General features: G+C 41.5%; 2 protein-coding genes across 4 annotated transcripts; one reads left to right on the top strand and one right to left on the bottom strand.

Annotated features, from left to right (window-relative positions):
• Nucleotides 1-674: 674 nt before the first annotated feature.
• LOC145433027 (uncharacterized) lies at nt 675-3,027 on the top strand. Its single transcript, XM_080309906.1, has 9 exons — nt 675-827; nt 895-1,175; nt 1,240-1,380; nt 1,444-1,572; nt 1,640-1,783; nt 1,839-2,058; nt 2,137-2,299; nt 2,358-2,600; nt 2,662-3,027. Exons 1-9 carry the CDS (start codon nt 805-807, stop codon nt 2,986-2,988), a joined length of 1,671 nt encoding a protein of 556 aa, XP_080166032.1. The 5' UTR covers nt 675-804; the 3' UTR covers nt 2,989-3,027.
• A 6,725-nt stretch (nt 3,028-9,752) lies between these two features.
• LOC145433026 (uncharacterized) lies at nt 9,753-17,030 on the bottom strand. 3 transcript variants are annotated; one of them, XM_080309902.1, is made up of 8 exons: nt 16,949-17,030; nt 16,826-16,887; nt 16,130-16,336; nt 14,713-14,895; nt 13,234-13,305; nt 12,638-12,827; nt 11,860-12,007; nt 9,753-10,857 (listed from the first exon to the last, which is right to left on the bottom strand). In XM_080309902.1, exons 2-8 carry the CDS (start codon nt 16,875-16,877, stop codon nt 10,612-10,614), a joined length of 1,098 nt encoding a protein of 365 aa, XP_080166028.1. In that variant the 5' UTR covers nt 16,878-16,887; nt 16,949-17,030; the 3' UTR covers nt 9,753-10,611. The 3 variants fall into 3 exon arrangements, with proteins under 3 accessions (XP_080166028.1, XP_080166030.1, XP_080166029.1); XM_080309904.1 differs by lacking the exon at nt 16,949-17,030 and having other exon boundaries at nt 9,753-10,791; nt 16,826-16,940; XM_080309903.1 differs by lacking the exon at nt 16,949-17,030 and having other exon boundaries at nt 13,234-13,302; nt 16,826-16,940.
• Between the last annotated feature and the right edge of the window lie 1,554 nt (nt 17,031-18,584).

Raw genomic sequence — 18,584 nt, 5'->3', positions numbered from 1 at the left:
TTAGAGATATTTCGAGTTATATCGCGCTTGGCTGGGGTTGTTGAATTTCTGGCTTGTAAGCCATCTCCTCATAGATTACATTGAGATGCAGATAATAATCCTTTACATAGCTCTTTGTTAAACAAATCAAAGTGGAAACATACTAAACATAGTTTTACAGCATTTTTTAATATCCATCATCGGCATTTTGCGCAATACTTGATCAAAGTTGCCTTAAAAAGTTTGATGAAAAAATTGGAAAAGTTACAAAAGTTTGCAATATAAAATTTCCCTAGTCATACTACATATATTGTGAGTATTTAGGAAGCTCTCATAGAAGCTGCAGAAAATTTGCAAAAGCTGCAAAAATTACAGATATGTCTGTAATGTATTTTCCATCTACCTACACCTACTGCGTGGGAAGCGTGATCAGAAACAAGTCGCTACCATTTTGGGTTCATATATTTGTAAATCTGACTATAACGTTCGGTGCCTCATCAACCATGAACCTCACTGTACGTCACTCTCCGGCATACTTCATAGAGCCATGCGTTCCTTGTATTCCGTCCTGATCATATATGCAGGAGTATCTAGATATCCCTAATCATAGGGTAATTGCTTTTTGTCCAGTCTCAAACCTACCTAACTTATAAAATTATCCAAATACTTGATGGATTTCCCGAGATGATAATAAGAAGTGATCAAGCAATCAGTCGCTTCAGACTGCGCGAGATCACTCGGGAATATAAAATGAAGCTGTCAGTTGGTTTGGAGTTAGAATCTGGGTTTTGCTTCTGTTGGAATTTGTTTTGCGTTCGATAAAGAATGGTTTTGACATGTTACTTTACGTGAGTATAGCTGGAAGACGTTTCAGAGTTAACGCTAAATGTGACTATACAATAGACGTGTATTCAGGTTCCTCGCTTTGAGCTGCGTTCTGGCCGTGGCTGGTGCTACCGACGAGAAAATACCGAACGTTTGCGATACTGGGCCGTGCGTCGATGGTAACCAACAATGCCATCCCTTATCTGAGACAGACTACCGCTGTGTGTGCTCTAGTGAATGTGGTAATGCCAGTTGCAATGCTCGGCCTTGTCCGAACGTGAACCACGTATGTAATGCGTTATCCCACACTGACTACGAGTGTGTCTGCCACCCGGATTGTCAAGGCGCCAACTGTTCCAACTGCCTGCAAGGTGAGAGGATTGATGTCCATGAAAATGGTGTATTACGTAAGCTTTACGCTTCATATCGTCACAGACGCTAGGCGGATCCGAAACGTTTGCGATACGCGACCTTGTACTCATGAAAACCAAATATGCATTACAATATCGGAATCCAGCTACCAATGTATATGCCCGGACGGCTGCGGGGGAGTCGATTGTTCGAACTGTCTTGCAGGTAAGAAGCATATAGTCGACAGTATATGGGCGGGGGGAATGCTAACTCCCGCTTACCATTTAGATTTGACACCATCCGCATGCAGCCCGAATCCCTGCGTTGGTGATTGTTCCTGCTACGAGTCGTGTAAGCACGCTGGTGGCTATTACTGCCGTAGTGATACCGGTTACCTGGGAAAGAACTGCGCTGTTCGTGAGTACCTGGGCGTTTGCTGTTTTCTAGTTGGCGATGCTTACTGATGTTTGTGGCTACGATCAAGCTGTTCCTGTATTGCGGTGCGAATCTGACAAAATTGTGTTGAGCGTCTCCGAAAACTTCGTCGACGAATACGACCTGGGCATGAAGAATAGCTACATATCGGTAGCACCCAGCCTCCATGAACACACTCGTTCGGCGTGCAAATGTAACTGAATCTAATTATGATCATGCATTTATTTTAACGAAGAAGTTTTCAACAGTATATTTCCCAACAAACGGCGCGTATGAGATGACGATTCCCCTGCCGTTCTCGGCCTGCAACACCACGTCGCGACGAACTGAAGAGGGCGTCGTATTCACAAACCAAATGTGGTTCAATCGAGAACTTGGCAGCGCTATGTTCGACATGCCAATCCCCGCCGTCGAGTTTCAGTGCACGTACAGTCGCGTGTACGAGCTCGTTACATCGATTCAACCAGTGTAAAAGATTTACTTTTTTTTCGTGTCCTTGTACCTTCAATCGATATATCTCTATCATGTTTCCCGGTTATATTGCAGAGTCAGCAATCCAGGCTTGGTGGTTTCAAAGACGGATATCTTCCCAACTATTTCCTTGTGCAAGGTCCCTACTTGCCCTGGTAGTTGCCCGGACATATACAAGGTTAGCGGAGGAGCCTCTTATACTGTGGGTGAATTGATACATGTTACCATGTCGCTGGACGTAAGTGATAGGCTGGACTTGTGGCACCATCATTTTCTTATCCTTTCTCATGTTTTAGTCCGGGGCCATGAACACCGGAATCACTCAAATGTACTTGTCTTGTTCCGGTGACGAATCAAGCCGCAGTGTACTTGACATAGTCGTTGATGGATGCACCGCTCAGTCGGGCTTACTGTCGAAAATTCGTTCGTCCTTTACATCGGACATCGCCTGCGTCTCCTTTCAAACGCCACGTACGTTGCAATGCACGGAATTCTACATTCACGCGGAGTTGATGTCCTGTGCCAGTGACGATGTAGAGGTGGGTAGCGTAATAATTTCTCTTCGTCCGGATATCTGCGTATTACATTTCACATTCTCAGGTATGCTCCCCTGCCGCCGACAACGTAAGATGCCGATCTTCGCGTGTAAGACGTAGCGCACCCCCCGTGGCCTGGATCGGACCAATTTTCGTGTTCAATGGTTCCGATGGCTCGGGGCAAATTACTATTAACGGTATGGATGAATATCTGGACGATGTGATCACGCGCATTGCGGCGACTATGCCCCGTGGAGCTACTGAGGAAGAGAAGTCTCCTGGAGTGGGCGTGATCAATGTTGTCGTGGTGGTCTTCATTGCGGCGACTGTAATAGCGTTGCTAGTATTGATTCCGTTTGCGTATGCTCGATCAGGGCAAAAACGTTTTTGATTTTTGCAGTCACTGAACAATATACTATCCAGTTACCCGCAGTCGATGTGTGATAGATCGATGAACATGATTTTTCCCAGATTTAGCAAGGCGATTACGTCGTCTGTAGCCGAGGAACAAGGGTAGTGCTTCATCGCCAACGCAGTGACGTATCGTTAATAGGGATGGTGTGAACCTCTGAAAGGTTCAGGTTCGTGTGAACGCGAACCTTTTTGAAAGGTTCTGTGTGAACGCGAACGTGAACCTCATGATGTCACGTGACGTCATATTGCTAATTCCAACCCTACATTTCAGTGAAGTGATAGCCTGTATTAATGTACAATTGTACAGTGTACACCAGTGATTCCCAACCGCGGCCCTGAGGGCCGCATGCGGCCCCCAGCTAGCCTTCTTGCGGCCCCCACAAAAATATTGAGAAATCGACTTTTGCTTGGCTTGGAGTCTGGAGTTTTCAATTAGGATTGCAGGAAAGTTGTGAGTAGACTGCTGAGATTACGTCACTGCTGTTTCAATGTAATGTGCGCTGCTGTTTCAATGTAATGTGCGCTAACTTTCCTGTTGAACGAGCAGTAGGCCTACCTACCTATAGGTATTGACAGGACCGTAACTGCCGCACCCCAATTGGGGGGAGCGAGCTCGAAGGGTGCCCAAAATTATTTAGTGAACTAGCATAAATTATAGAGTATTTTATGAAGTTTTATGCAACTTTTTCAAAAATTTTCCGCGCTGCGTGCGATTTCAAATCTCAAAATACCTTAATTATTGGCTACCCTTCCAGCAAGATAGAATACGCAAGATCTATAGAAATGGGCATATCGGCGTCGACCATTACCGCGCCACGACGTACTAAGACATATAAAGTTTTACGCCATGTAACATGCGACTCCAAGAAGTGTGCCAGAACGATCGGCAGCGAGAAAACATTGGGCGAACTGACCGAAAACTTCGTTATGTATATACAAAATACATATAGGTGGCCTATAATTGACCATAGGCGCCTAAATGTCTGGCGCCGAATGTTCCTGTCTTGGCAATCTGAACCTCACGAGACAAATAGGGTCCATCCCGTAGGGAAGAATTATATGCCAGTGAAGAACTACCAATTTGAAATCGTGTGCATCTTTTAGTTTAGTACGTTTGGGCCATTCTATATTTTTTGATATAGCAGACTGGAGGTCACGAAATAACATCATGTAACGAAGTCGTACCAACGGGTCCGCCCGTCCGAATATCTTTAATTATTATTTACGGGCCCTACAGTTTCCAAGACACCTCACTCAGCTCTGCCGGTAAATCTGATTACGTGAGCAGAGAGGACAAGTAATTGATAGCAATATATATGTAATTCCCGATCTTATTGACCTATTTTATTTTGAATTATCGAAAATTTTCGCACTCCACGCTGGCTCACTAAACGGTGATCCTGATTTCGTGGCAGAAGCGAACAACGGGACGGGGGGTCGGTTTATCACCCTATGGGAGCTAAAGACCTAAGTGTTTTGGGGGGCCTGACGAAGTGCTGTTTCGTTCCTGCCAACGGATATACGCCCGAAGATGTTTAATTATTATTGAGTGGTCTTATCTATTCAAACACAACTCACGTGAGTACTCGGCTCAACCGGTCAATCTGATTACGTGAGCAGAGAGAGGATAAAAATTGATACCAATATATATGCAATTGCCGATTATATTGACCGATTCAATCATGAATTATAAAAGAATTTCGCGCTTCGCGCGAACAGTCGAGAGAAGCTGCCCAAAACGGACACCCGATTTAGATGATAAATAGCGGTAAACAGCCATCTAGCCTGAGGGGGGCTGGGGGGTTTCGAAGTTCGGTTTATCACCCTATGGGGGGCCCAAGAGCAACGTTTGGGGGGGCTGACGAAGTGCTGTTACGGCTCTGGGTATTGATAACTAATTTACGGATAGATGTTCAACAAGTGACTTACGATTGAATACGCCTAGATACGTACTGATTAGCCGGCAAAAAGAAGCATAATTGGTAGTCCTATAGCTCGCGACCCAAGCGTCCGAATAATTTATTGATATGTCGGTGTTTATCGAAAGCAAGTGTCGCACTGATTGCAAAAATATGAATTGAAATCTCGCCAGGGCAATAAAACTACTCCGAAATAGCCAGCAAAGGTTGATTGTTCTGAACAACGGGAGCGCGACAACACAATAGCCAATGGCGTCAAGCGAATGATCGGAACAATGCCAATTTTCATATTTTGGTGACTATCTTGGGTTCCTTTCATTGCCCTGGTATTCGTGCGGCCCCGACCGTACTCTGAAATTCCAAATTTGGCCCTGCCATCGAAAAAGGTTGGGAACCACTGGTGTACACGATACCTAGCGACGGCTCGGGTCACATAAGGCCGCAATGGTGAAGTACATATTGACGATTTAAACGTTGCCAAATGTACCAACTGGTGAAATCGAATGATGTAATAATCCCATAAAATCAATATCTTCAGCCGCTTTGCTAACAATTTCGATGGGACTTGTAAGGGAATGTAAGTAAGCTTACGCCTTGATGGTCTAGGTCAGACCGGACAATGTATTCAGCGTCTGAGAATTGCTACGTTGATATTGAACAGAGTGTAAAACGGGTTTCTGTACTGCTACCGATATCACCCCTTTAACATATGTAGTGCAGGATTTAGAGCTTATTGTCTCTGGTGATCTGTATTAGAAGCGTAGCTAACCAAATATCTTGGGATTTCGGCTATACTTGAATACTTAACTCGAGAAGCTGTTCCTTTGGTGAAGTTCTTCGTAACAGATATATACTCAATACAATGGTTTATTCAGAACGTTATACAGTAGTTTGCGTATAGAGTCTCATAATCAAAAGTAATCTCTAACGCGTGTTACCTACACTTATATAGAAGTCTCGACTCTCGAGTAATCAGAACGAGAAGTAGTTTCTTATTCGAGACATAGTGAAATATCATGGGCGAGTGATCACAGCGTTATCACTGCAGTAGCCAACACCCCAATCGCACGGATTTGGTTTTTATGATACGATAAACATGAAATCAAGATTGTTCCCGTACGCCTGGCATCGATGTCACTTTCATTGATTGGTTGAATAACATCATTCGCTGACTAACTATATGTAGTGTATTTCGCTCATGATATTGTGTAATAGCGGGTCAAGCTCGCAGCAGAGTCAGTGCATGTTCATTCAGTGTTGATTTTTTTTATGCTGCCAGCGACATGCACAGAGTGGCTCGCAGTTTAAATGCAATAAATTTCTACCACAGATGTTATAATGAAGCGAAAATCGTAATATATGAAAAAGGTTCACAGTGCAGAACCTACCAAGGTTCGTCTGTGAACGTGAACCTCTAAATTTCCGAGGTTCACACACAGAACGCGAACGTGAACCTAACGTTCACACCATCCCTAATACTTACGACGTCGTCAATGGTTTCGCAGTCGCGGGACTTCTGGGAGCTGGCGCGAAGTTGCTTGCGAGTCCGTAAGTATGCACTTGAAACGTACGTTTGGTGAAGGGATTGGTGTTGGCAAATCTTAACACATTTAGATATGCAGCCTACGCAAATTGCACCACATGAATGCACCTTTATTTTAAACAAGGAATCATCATTGGATGATAAATCCGATAGATGCCAGACATGCACCACTATATAGGCCTATAGTTATAGCTATAGTTATTTGTGGGTGATCGTTGTTGATAATTTTCTCATACTACACTAAAATCCGGAAGCGTTGTTACCATCGGACTGTATATCGGCGCAGTGTTTGTGAGTTATAAGTATTTGTATTAATTTTTGAATGTGTCACATTCATCATGATGCTAAAATCCCGACTTGTATATACTTGCATTTATGTTAGGTAGGCAGATCTCATGCAGGTATTTCACACTACTTATTGTATATACACTTATTGTATTTAAGCTTAGCCAAACGCTGGTGTGGAATGCAATTTCGTTATTGACTAGTGATAAAAAGCAAAGATTAATGTAACAGCTATATACTACTAAAGAGGTAAGGATGACATAGCTGCGGACATTTCGCCGTCAATATGAGATGTCATGAATTAGGCGCGCACCTACATATGCAAGTGCGATGGGTGCGCGAATTGAAATTCCTGTAAAATTGAAGCAGGTCCGCGTCTCCTTGCGTCTCCCTGGTTATAAGAACCACTGATGATGTTTGGGCTTTTTTTTGGGGGGGGATGAGCTGAAAAAGTACGGTCAGACTAGAAAGGCGTCATCTGAAAAAGAGTAAGAGTCACTGTTACAAACACGATAGTTTTGGTAGCTGTATACAGCTTTTATACATATATCTAGACGAGGTTTCACCGACACGTATCCCGCAAGCTCATATTTTGCGGCCCGCGATCTTATTTGAGATTTCGGAAGAAATGCTGAAATTGAGCCCCGTTTCATAATATTGTTATTGTTTCAAAACAAGCTATTCCTCTGTGCCAAACATCACTATTCCACACTAAATGAAATGGTTTTGCATGCCTGCCTCCTGCTTTTTTACAGTATAGGGCCTGCATACGCCAAATCCGTACTGTCCGAGTATATATCCATACCCGCCATCTGTAGATGCACTGAGAAATTTAAATATCCTGCACAGCTAATTGTCAAAATTTAAAGCACTCTGAATGCATTGCAACTTAGTATAGTGCAGATGTTTTTGATATTATATGCAAACGATTTGCCTAATCCCCCTATATTGCTGTTGCAGAAGACTTCAATGATTTTCTCTTGTGTCCACAGTAAATAATTATATACTAAGTCAGTTGCATATTCATGAACATACTGATTATATGTATTCGGCGAATAAAAACAGTATTTATTCGTCAAAACATGAATAAATAAAGGTCGTATGCTCAATATTTCAATGTAATATAATCGCTTTGAATGTACGGACCTACGTAAGAGCGATGAAATACTAAACTTGAGAAAAAGTAACCGATTTTTAGGTCGATTTATAAATGCAGATTGCATATACGGGTATGCATTTATACATAATGTACAAATAACTTTATTAGAATTGAATTCGGACCGGCATGATCTGATGTAACAGAAAGAGATGTGGATCTGCGCGCCCTTATCCACTGGGATATTAACACAGATTTAACATTATCCATTATGCATTGAGGGGTCTGTAATAAAAACGTTTCGGACGTATGGTTCGTGGCCAGTATGAGTATTTCGATAATTTAGAGGTTCGCGTTCGCCAAAGCACCTTGGTAGGTTCCACCCAGTGAAAACTTTCGCGTAATATCAGAATTTTGCAGTAATCCTATAACATTGCTGATTACAATTATGTAAGTTCCGACTTGCTATCATTCACGGCATCACGACATCCATAGAGAATTTTGTTGCAAATAAGGCCTGCTAGAAGAGGTTGGTCGGTTGGTTGAGGGGGCGAAATATCGTAATGCTATCATCTACAGCTGCAACACCAATGGGTTTCGGGTTCGAGTCCGACCGAGGTCGACTCCAGAGTTCCTACCTAAGTTTCAGAGGTTTATCTATAGGCTCCTCCTCATCGGTCTCTCCATCTCATCCGTGTAAGCGGTGTCTTATAAAAGCCTAGAAGTGGACCGTACTATAAAGTCGGCAGCTACGCAAAGAAAATGAAAAAGGTGCTTGGTGTAAATTACCATAGGATGTAGTCGACAAACACCATGAATACCACAAACAACAACAACAAGGGCAGGTTGAGCGATCTTTCCGCGTAATGAGTTAGCGACACCTGACACAAGCTAAGTGACAATTCGGTCAAATGATGCCAAAATATTACGATGTAGTTCGAAGATTCACTGAGCAGTCCAGCAATGCTAAGCCTAAATAAGAGGCCCTAAATGAACCGCAAACTAACTCCATAACTAATTTTACCAAGATGTAGATCATTGCTTCCGGTCGCATCGTCATATCAAGCTTGGCGTATTATACCGCTAGCTCGTAGGCCAGTGGTTCTCAATCTTTTTTTCTTCGCGGACCCCACGGACCCTTGCGGACCCCCGAAATAAATTTAGTTCAAGTTTAGCTCAATTATCATAGTATTTCCTGCATGCTAGTGGTAAACACGGAAATATCATCATACTTTAGGTAGCAATTGTGTAGACCTCTGTTATTTCGAAGCGAATGCTGCAGCTTCATTTCTTGAAATACGTGGTTATGTGTCTTGAATTGATATTACCGCTAGCCGAAAATCCATTTCCACAAACATAGACGGATGGGGGGGGGGGGGTGAATTGAATACTAACGTCTAACGCTTCCAACTACACCTCTATGGGTATGATCCCGACATCAATCAATCGACAGATTATATTTTAATCTGCCCAAGACGCATACACACGCAATTTACAAGACACACAATGCGATGTAACGGACAGATAGGGGGATGCCGAACGATCAACTGAACTGGCGATGTTTTTCTTTCTTTAGAAGCTATTTCTTGCTCTATCTATTTCCGTATCGGGCTTTTTTTCTGGGCTTTTTTCTGGGCTTTTTTGACGCCGTAAGAACAACCACACGGGAGAAGAGAAGCCCAGAATAGCGTCCGACGTCCGGAATCGATCCCGGGCGGCCTGTCTGGAATCGATACCGGGCGGCCTGCTTGGATGGCGCCGACGCGCACCACTACGCTATCTCCATCAACAAAAAGTACGATCTTTTTAGTAGACATATCAACTCCGCCCCGGTCATTTCTATCCAGTGACACATCTCTTGAATATAGTGATTACGAATATCGCAGGAGAAAAGAGGCTTTGTGGTGAGGTTTCAACCCCTTTGTTACAGATTAGGAAACAACTTCAGAAATATCTATTTCAAACGACAGTTTAACCAATTTGCTAAGACTGACAACTGCAAATAGAAAATCAGGCTATCAACCATGTTGCAAATTTGGAGGATTCATGGACCCCCGGTTGTGAACCACAGCTATAGAGTGTATTATGGATATATATGCATCTGAATCTACATACTCCCATCAACTTCAACGACGTAACCGGAAAATATTTGCTGACTCGGAAATTGGCTTGAAATCTTACAGTATGATATGTCTCGACTTGACCTGATTCCGGTCACTATTCAAATTTGCGAGACCTGGCTTCAAAATATTGAAAATCACATGACTTGAGTCCAGATAAGACCTACGCCCAGCATTGACTTCAACAGAGGTTCTCAATTTTAACTAACCTGTCGAGCCCTTACGCTAATCTGCAAGGCTTCGACGAGCCCAAAAATTTCGACGCGTCACGATACAAAAATGTACCACATTACACACCTAATACAGTACTATAAGCTACTACTGCTGTACAAAATTAACTGCGCATCGACAATAGTGTTAAATGAACAATACCATTAAAACATAATTTTTCACACGACACAAGAACATTATAACGAATATTTACTGCAGATCAGTGTGAATTCTACTTAATGAGTCGGGACTGTGACTTGACCTCCAGCTCACCCCCTGAAACTGGCATTTCAAACACATGGCGTTCGCTTGAGTAACGGTTAATAACAGCCACTGGACTAGAGGTAAATCGCGAATCGAAGGCGGTGACTTGATTCCAAATCTGCCTGCCATATCGACTGAGGGTGAATATCTTGACTAGCGGTAGTTAATGTTTACTATCATCTTCCGATGAATCGTCTTCGAAACTGTCCGAATCCGGCGCAAACTCGTCGTATTGATGATTCGTTTTTGATGGCCCGATAGCTCTATCATCCGGTGTCACCTCTTCGTAAATGTGTCCCGTGTCTTTCTCCGAGTGCGCACGTGTTATGTCTTTGTCGGGCGGCTGAAAAACCGTACCGTAGTTATTTTCCGCATACTTTCCGCCCGCTGTCGGTAATGTCTGATAGCCCTGTCACACAAGAAGACGCAGGCGCTTAATTGTATTTTGGGAGATTCAGGTTTAACGTGACAGAGATGTAGCTGCGATTGTTTGTATCAAGGAAATAAATTAAACTGTACAGCGAAAAGATGATATATATGATATCCGTTTAAGAAGTTTGAATTGGTGTTCTGAAGGTATAGACTGCGATTGCCCAAACATTCAATGAGAATGACAGCGTGCCGACTTGGTCTGGGCAAGTTTAACGCTTCGAGTTCAGTAACAATACGATTTTTTTCAAGAACTGAAATTATACGCTCATTGCCTAACAGTTGTGTTTTAAAAGAGTGTTTAAAAAAAATTCAAAAGTTGTACAATTATGCCATAATTGTGTAAATACTTCCGACAAAACATATAGTACGAGCCTACGGACGATATGTACCCGATATGGTCAACGTATACATAATGAAATGGGTATAGAACCCTCGAAATCGTCGTCGGTTCAACAGTTATAGTACGTATACGTACTATAGATCATTGGTACGGACTAGATGTTCTGATGATGATGATGACCGCCGACTGTAGAGGTGCTGCATAACGATGTAGTCATGGTTAAAGATATTTTTATCCGTTTATGACAGAGGTTGGAAGCTCTTTACTGGAGTACTCCGAAGAAAATATAGATACTTCACTACAGACCACATACGATCGTAGGCCCCGCGGCAACTCTATTGAGATGCGGGAGAGGACCTCGTCTCTCTCGCGATGACGATGTACTATGAAAATCAAGACTATGACGCCCAGGAGGCCCAACTATAAGTCGGCAGTTCTAAAGTCAATTAAAAACGTGTGTGCGAGATGTAGAATGACTATACAAGTCATAAGATCTTTAAAACCAAACAAAATAAACTGTGTCGCAAGATTTAACTGTATATCTGTAGGTTAGTAATCTATAATTCGACTCTAAAATCGCGGATCGCAAAGACGTTCACAGCAGTGCAGGTGATCTATGCGTATGTGACGTCACATTACCTCATTACTGTAAGCTTGATTTGTTGCGGTGTCCGTTTCTATGGTTTCGTATAAACTCGATTTCGCCGGTTCGAATTCTCTCTCGGTGCTGCATTGCACATTAGTGATGTAAGTTACGTGATCCTGAGCGACCTCTGGTTCCTCTGCTCTGTTAATATACGGGTAGCAATGCATGTGGAGAATATACAAAACGGGATCGCTTACATTAGAGTACAGATGAGGTTGGAACAATGATGCATAAAACGACATAGTAATTCACTACACGTTAAGTTGCATACGTGAAAGAGACGACTATTTTTGCATTCCTCTGATTTGAATCATAAGAAAATATTCGAATACGCAGAACAAAACAATATACATTACTAGGGCGTCGAGTATCTCTAATTTTGACAGTATAACAGTGTGCATGTGTGAAAAGTTCAGATATGTACCTTTCACGCGACCACAAAGAACATATTGCAAGCTCTATACGTCGTATCAAAGATCAGTCGGTATTTTTTCGACCGTACCTTTGTCAGCGAACTTTTTGATAATGCCAATCGAGATTTCAGGATGGGGAAAGCGTATCGAAACTATATCATTCACGTGGATTGTCGTTGTTTGTTTAACAAAATTAGTTGCTTATAAATCTTAGTTGAATAGGGCGTATAATTTCAATATTAGAAAAATTCGTCTCTCCCTATACTCAAATAGAATCATCACAATTAGTATTCGATTCGGATTCGAATCCTGGAATCATTATACCCAAACTTAGTCATTACTATATGCATATACGAACCTTGTATTTTTGAATATTGCTATCGCAACAATTATAACTACCACGGCTACCGCGATCGACGACGCAATTGCAATGGTCACGAAATCTGTTTCAGAGGCATTGCGAGTGGAGTTGAAGACTGGAGTGGCGAGTTCGCGAATTGAAGTTTTTTCCAACATATTCTCCACCGTCGTGACTTCGAATATAGATCCTAAATGATGGACAAATCAATTTAGCGTTGTCATTAATGAAATTAGCATAGTTGGCGTAATGGTGGAGCGTCCGTCTTCTTGATGGGTATCTCGTGGGTTCGATCGCCGGCCGGGTCAGACCAAAGACCCGAGGTTAGTAACACTGATATCCATGGCTCTCCCGCTTGGCGCTTAGCATTACCGGGATACCACGGAGAGGTGGACTTAAAAAATCTGACAAAGCTATTTCTGCACCTTCCTTGTCCGGCAGCATATGCACAATTGCACATCATGCACTCATGGTGTGCTGACAGTGCAGTGTGCATATGCACATATCGTGTATATGTATATCACCGGTCGGTGTATGCCGCAAAAAGATCAAGGGCAAAAATGTACAACGTTCATCACGATAATAACATGACTTACGGTTATTTCCCACTGTTCCTCTTGATATCGCAGAAATTGGCATAGAAGATGTGGTCACATTCTTGGATCCTTCTTTACCAGATAATGAAAATAAATGTTCATAAGATGCAGACGAAACTTTAAATAGGTTATCGGCAACGCGCAGCCCTGATTAGCATTATAGGGACAGACCTTCTCCTGATACAAGAATTTAAGGTCAAGTTAACAACCAATGCACGAATCAGTGATGGTGTGACAGTTGTGTCTGTGTCCATATCGAAGTGTAAGTTTCATTCAATGTATCTGTTATAGAGGGAAAATTATGACAACAACCAATGCGCGTTACTATAGCTTAAAATCAAGTCAAATTAGGGGTAGATGCATATGTTTCGTCACTGGACCGCGGGTTTCACAATGTTGACACCAAAACTTCAAGAATGTGGGTGACTCTTTGGTCGCGCAAATTTCTACTCGGCGTTACTTTGATTAGCTATATAGAGACGAAACGGTTGACTTTGAGAACTAGAACATTTTCGACTTTTCCAAATTAGATTAGAATAAGAATTATAGCTTCAATATCTCCTGATTAGAATAAAATTAGAAAAAGCCTATACCTCTAGTTTGTTTTTCTATTTTTGAATTCAAAACTTGGAATTATAGCTAAACAGGTTAGATTTAGTAATAATGGATTCGCAATAAACTTGGACATTGAATCAAATCCAAATCAAATCCAGTTTTTATCGAATGATTGTTCATTCTAACGATAGGCTTACCATATTTTGGAAATGTAAAAAGAGGACACTTTTTCAGAAATTTGCAAGATGCAAAACCGGAGTAGAATTCTCAAAAACCGATGAATTTTTCCCACTTTGTGATCGGTTGACTAGAAAAAAAAAAAAAAGTATTCTTTTCGCTCAGAGCTAAAATCACCGCTTTTCCCTCCGAAATACCCGCCGGAGCTTCACTTCTGCGCTAATTTGCGGCATATCACTCGCAATTTCCTCTAAATCTGACCTAAATTTTCAAAAAAGAGGACAAAATCTCAAAAAAGAGGAAAAAAGGGCGTCCTGCGAGGACACTCTCAAAAAAGTCAAAAAAGAGGACAAATCCTCTTAAAAGAGGACGTTTGGTAAGCCTATCTAACGAGCATGATCTTAATAGCATATGTCTGTGCAACAAGTTTATCTCGTGTCGCACTATACAGTTCTCATGTAGCATTTACAGCAAAACCAGATATAATATTAAAATTAGAGAATAAAAACATTTCACAAGTTTGATTAGAATTAGATTACCGACATTTCGCTTTAATTAGTCAAATTAAACAACTAGAATTGGCCAGTTCAACCTTGAATTATCTGTCCAAGTCTGTTAAAAGGTGACGAAACGTGAACCCACAGCAGGCTCCGTTACGCAGCAAGGTAAAATAATACACTGCCATCTTTCGACATCTTCATTATTTCAATATACAACATATTGCACACAGTACAGCTGAATTTATACCTACAACGCACGGCTCATAAGAGAATCTGATCACGAATCCTCTATCGACAGCGTATCTTCCATAAGTCACGACCAGGGGATACTCTTTAAATTCCCTACAGTCAGGCGCTTCACATGTTTGCTTACAGGAGTCGGGGATGTATGTCCGGGAAGCCCGGGGCTTGTGTCGACATAGTTCCTCGCCTGTCATGAAAAAAAATATCGATGACTCGAGATTAATACAACGTGGTTTGATATTGAAGCGTAGCATAAACATAACTTCATATTTGCAATTAGGGCTGAGCACAATGATTCCAATGCTCGATTCCGAATCGTTTATTAATTCCAATCATTCGAGTCGAATAGTGAGAGATGTTTTTTACGAGTATGTTAAAATGATACGCTCATTGCCGATAAGAGTACATTTATTGATGAGGATTATAGTTCCACGGTGGAAGTTTGTAAATCTCGATTGGTCGCATCGCAGCATACGAAACAACACTATAGTACAAGTGGCGAGAGATCGTAGTGGTGTAATCCACAGCTGCAACACCAATGGGTAGCGAGTTCGAGTCCGACCGAGGCCGACTCCTGAATTCTTATACCTCAGTGTTGGGAGGTTTATCTAGGCTCCTCCTCGTCATCTCATCCGCGTAAGGCGAGCGGTGTCTTATAAAAAGCATTGAAGCGGGCCGTGCTACAAGTTGGCATTTATAGAATAAAAATGAACAAAATTAGCCTGGTGTATATGACCATATATAGTAGTCGACAAACATGAATACCACCAGCACCACCACCACCACCACCAGCACCACCACCACCATACCAACAACAATTCAATTCAATTTAATGCTAAATTTCATCATTCCAATACACCACAAGACTGCGATACAATGAAAGATAGGTAGGTGTCGAAACGACTTGGGATAGTCTTCGATATCAGACACCCACCTGGCCTAGGTGATGTTAAAAAGGAGGCATATGTACACTGAATGAAAAGTAAAAGAAGATAGTGTAAAAGGGCAGGGGACAATAAAGGTGGCATGTGCCGGAAGGCGGGATCGATATGCCAAGGCTAATAAGCTGGCTAACTAGTATTGATTCGGTAGAAATTGTTTGTATTTCGACTTAAATGTGGACATGCTCGATGACTGTCGGATAGCCGGCGAGATACTGTTCCATAAATCAGGTCCGGCATATTCGATAGAGCGATGATCTTTTTGGTCTACCATATGGTAGTTGGACGACGTGGACGCCCAGTTTCACACGTTAGTGAAAATGGAATATATGTATAGGTCGTAATCAAATTCCTAGCATTGTCACAAAGTACAATGAACTAGGTTAGATTGAAAAAATATTACGTTGAAGGTGATATAGAACTGGCACTTTTATTGCAGAATAATATGCCTCATTTTCCCGTATAGGACTCGCGCCTCACCTTCTATTAATAAATTCCTGTCGCATGCAATTCGACTGATTACGATACTGATGCTGTAATTTCTCTTTTCGAGGGGTGCGTATATCTTCCATTCGCAAATATCGTCAACGTCGTACCCTTCGTTTGCTCTGATAAATCCCAGATGTCCGAAGATCCTCTTAGACCGCCCAGAAGGACATAGAGCAGCGCTGGTCGGCACCGTTATTACTATGAATGAAAAACGTGAACATATGTTATGATATAGCGAAGTAATTATCTATCTTAGCATAGGGATCTCATTCCCTTGCCATCCTGCTAGAGATAATTACGACGCGCGTCGTATTCCGCCTCCTGGCAATTTATTTTAACCTGCCTTAGTGCTCAGATGTGGTATTGATATATCAAAATTATCAGGGCGATGCTCGAGGCCGATGTCATCTTATTGATGATGAAGTTGTCAAAATGTCATCTAACCATATAACGAAATTCCGCCTATGTATGAAAGTACATCTCTATGGTTGCACAGATATATAGGCTAATCACTGCGAACAATTAGTAGCTCTTGAAATTGGATAAAGATTTGTTCTTGAACTTTAATTACAGAATTTTCGTTTAATTTCCGTGATTTTTGTTCTCGATGACAATTGGTAAGCATGTCCTGTGCATTTTCGTGATTATTGTATATATAGGGAAATATATGATAATTCGTATACTTACGTATCATGAAGCTTAGTTGTTTAGGAAGATGAAGTATCTTCGAAGTTGTCATCGAGTATCAACTAATGTAAATATATGCAGTAAATACATACAGTCTGAATCAAAGATTCGGCATGAAGTTACGCGCTGTAACAATTCCACCGTTCATTTTGCCTGTCAGAATACATTTCATCCCTCTGTCACTGAATAATCAAGCATTTACAACGATCATTTACTAATCTCATCCTTCTACGCCATACAAAATTGGAATTTCCTGTGAATTTTATACCACAAATAACTCCTACGTTTATAATTACGATCCCAATGCCACATAGAAAATTGCTACGCGATGCAAGATATACTCTCAGATCACTGCTTGCAGTGTTTCTCGCCGCTTCCACGACAACTACATTTACTTTTAGCCTGCCGGGCACAAAATGCGCTACAAGTTGAAATGCTAATGCGGATATAAATACTGTATAATAGGTGGATAACTTATATTATCCATATAGATACCTCGGAATATTTATTACACTCATTAATATTTCTGTTTTCATTCTGTATCTCGGCTGTGTGGAGTTTCTACCAGACTGTCAACTGACTATCAGACATTAAAATCCAAATATGTCGCCGATACACCAACACGCCTCGTAAATGATCCGATTTGGCGAGAACTAACCGCACGTAATCTTTTCCAATCTGATATAGCCTCAATTGATGGTTCGTAATGACTGATGAAGGTGGTTACTTCTGGGTGCTTCCGAAATTTGTAATTACATCTTTCACGTTCGCCAAGTTCGCGGCAATCAACGGTTTGTCAGCGAAAAGGGAATTGTACGTAGATTGATACTACGTGATAAAACTCTTGTGTATCTTTGACTCCTCAGTATTATATATGCCATAATATGTGGGATACACGCGCAGTACATAATGCAAGATCTATAAGCTAGTAATCGCTACAGAAAATAATACCAAGACTAATTGTCATCCAAGCAATTACCCAGCGAATCGACGATGATTCAACAATTCTACGATAAAGGTCAAGTCTGGTATATTGTAGGCAAACTATACTTCATTATCATACTTCCAAGTTATATTTGACGTAGAAAAGACCTACCTCGCCCAGACATTGCTTCATTGATCATTTGCTACCATCGTTTTATTTTTCTTCAATTTTTTTTAACTACTGTAACATTTTTTACAGCCAGACTGTTTAGAGTCAGGTGTACCTGTTTGATGCTGATGTGATCAGACTAGATGACCTTCACGGTCTTATCGATCATTCCTATCTAATACCGAATACTGTGCATGCATATTTTCTGTACCACCGTCACTGCCGTGTGTTATGTATCTTGGTTTGATGAAAATAAAGACTCTCTCTCTCTCTCTCTCTCTCTCTATCGTCTATCATTTGTATGGAATTTGTGCTCTTGGTATTACGCATTTTGATTTCAATGGGAGATTTGGATGGATGTAATGTAAGCGGTAACGTTCAGAATTCGCCATGCATCGATATATATTAGGGATGGTGTGAACGTGAGGTTCACGTTCGCGTTCTGTGTGTGAACCTCGGAAATTTTGAGGTTCGCGTTCACAACAGAACCTTGGTAGGTTCTGCGCTGTGAACCTTTTTCATATATATTATAATTTTCGCTTCACTATAACTTATTTGGTGCAAATTTATTGCATTTCAACTGCGGACCACTCTATGCATGGCACTGGCAGCATAAACAATCAACACTTTGACAATTTCAAAAATTTTACTTGCTTCCTGACAAAA

The sequence above is a fragment of the Botryllus schlosseri genome, chromosome 2 (genome assembly GCF_051294905.1).
Source record: "Botryllus schlosseri isolate E-star chromosome 2, Bs_hap1, whole genome shotgun sequence".
Lineage (NCBI taxonomy): Eukaryota > Metazoa > Chordata > Ascidiacea > Stolidobranchia > Styelidae > Botryllus > Botryllus schlosseri.
Note: the sequence above shows the minus strand (reverse complement) of the source record. Positions and strands in the feature narration are given on the sequence as shown.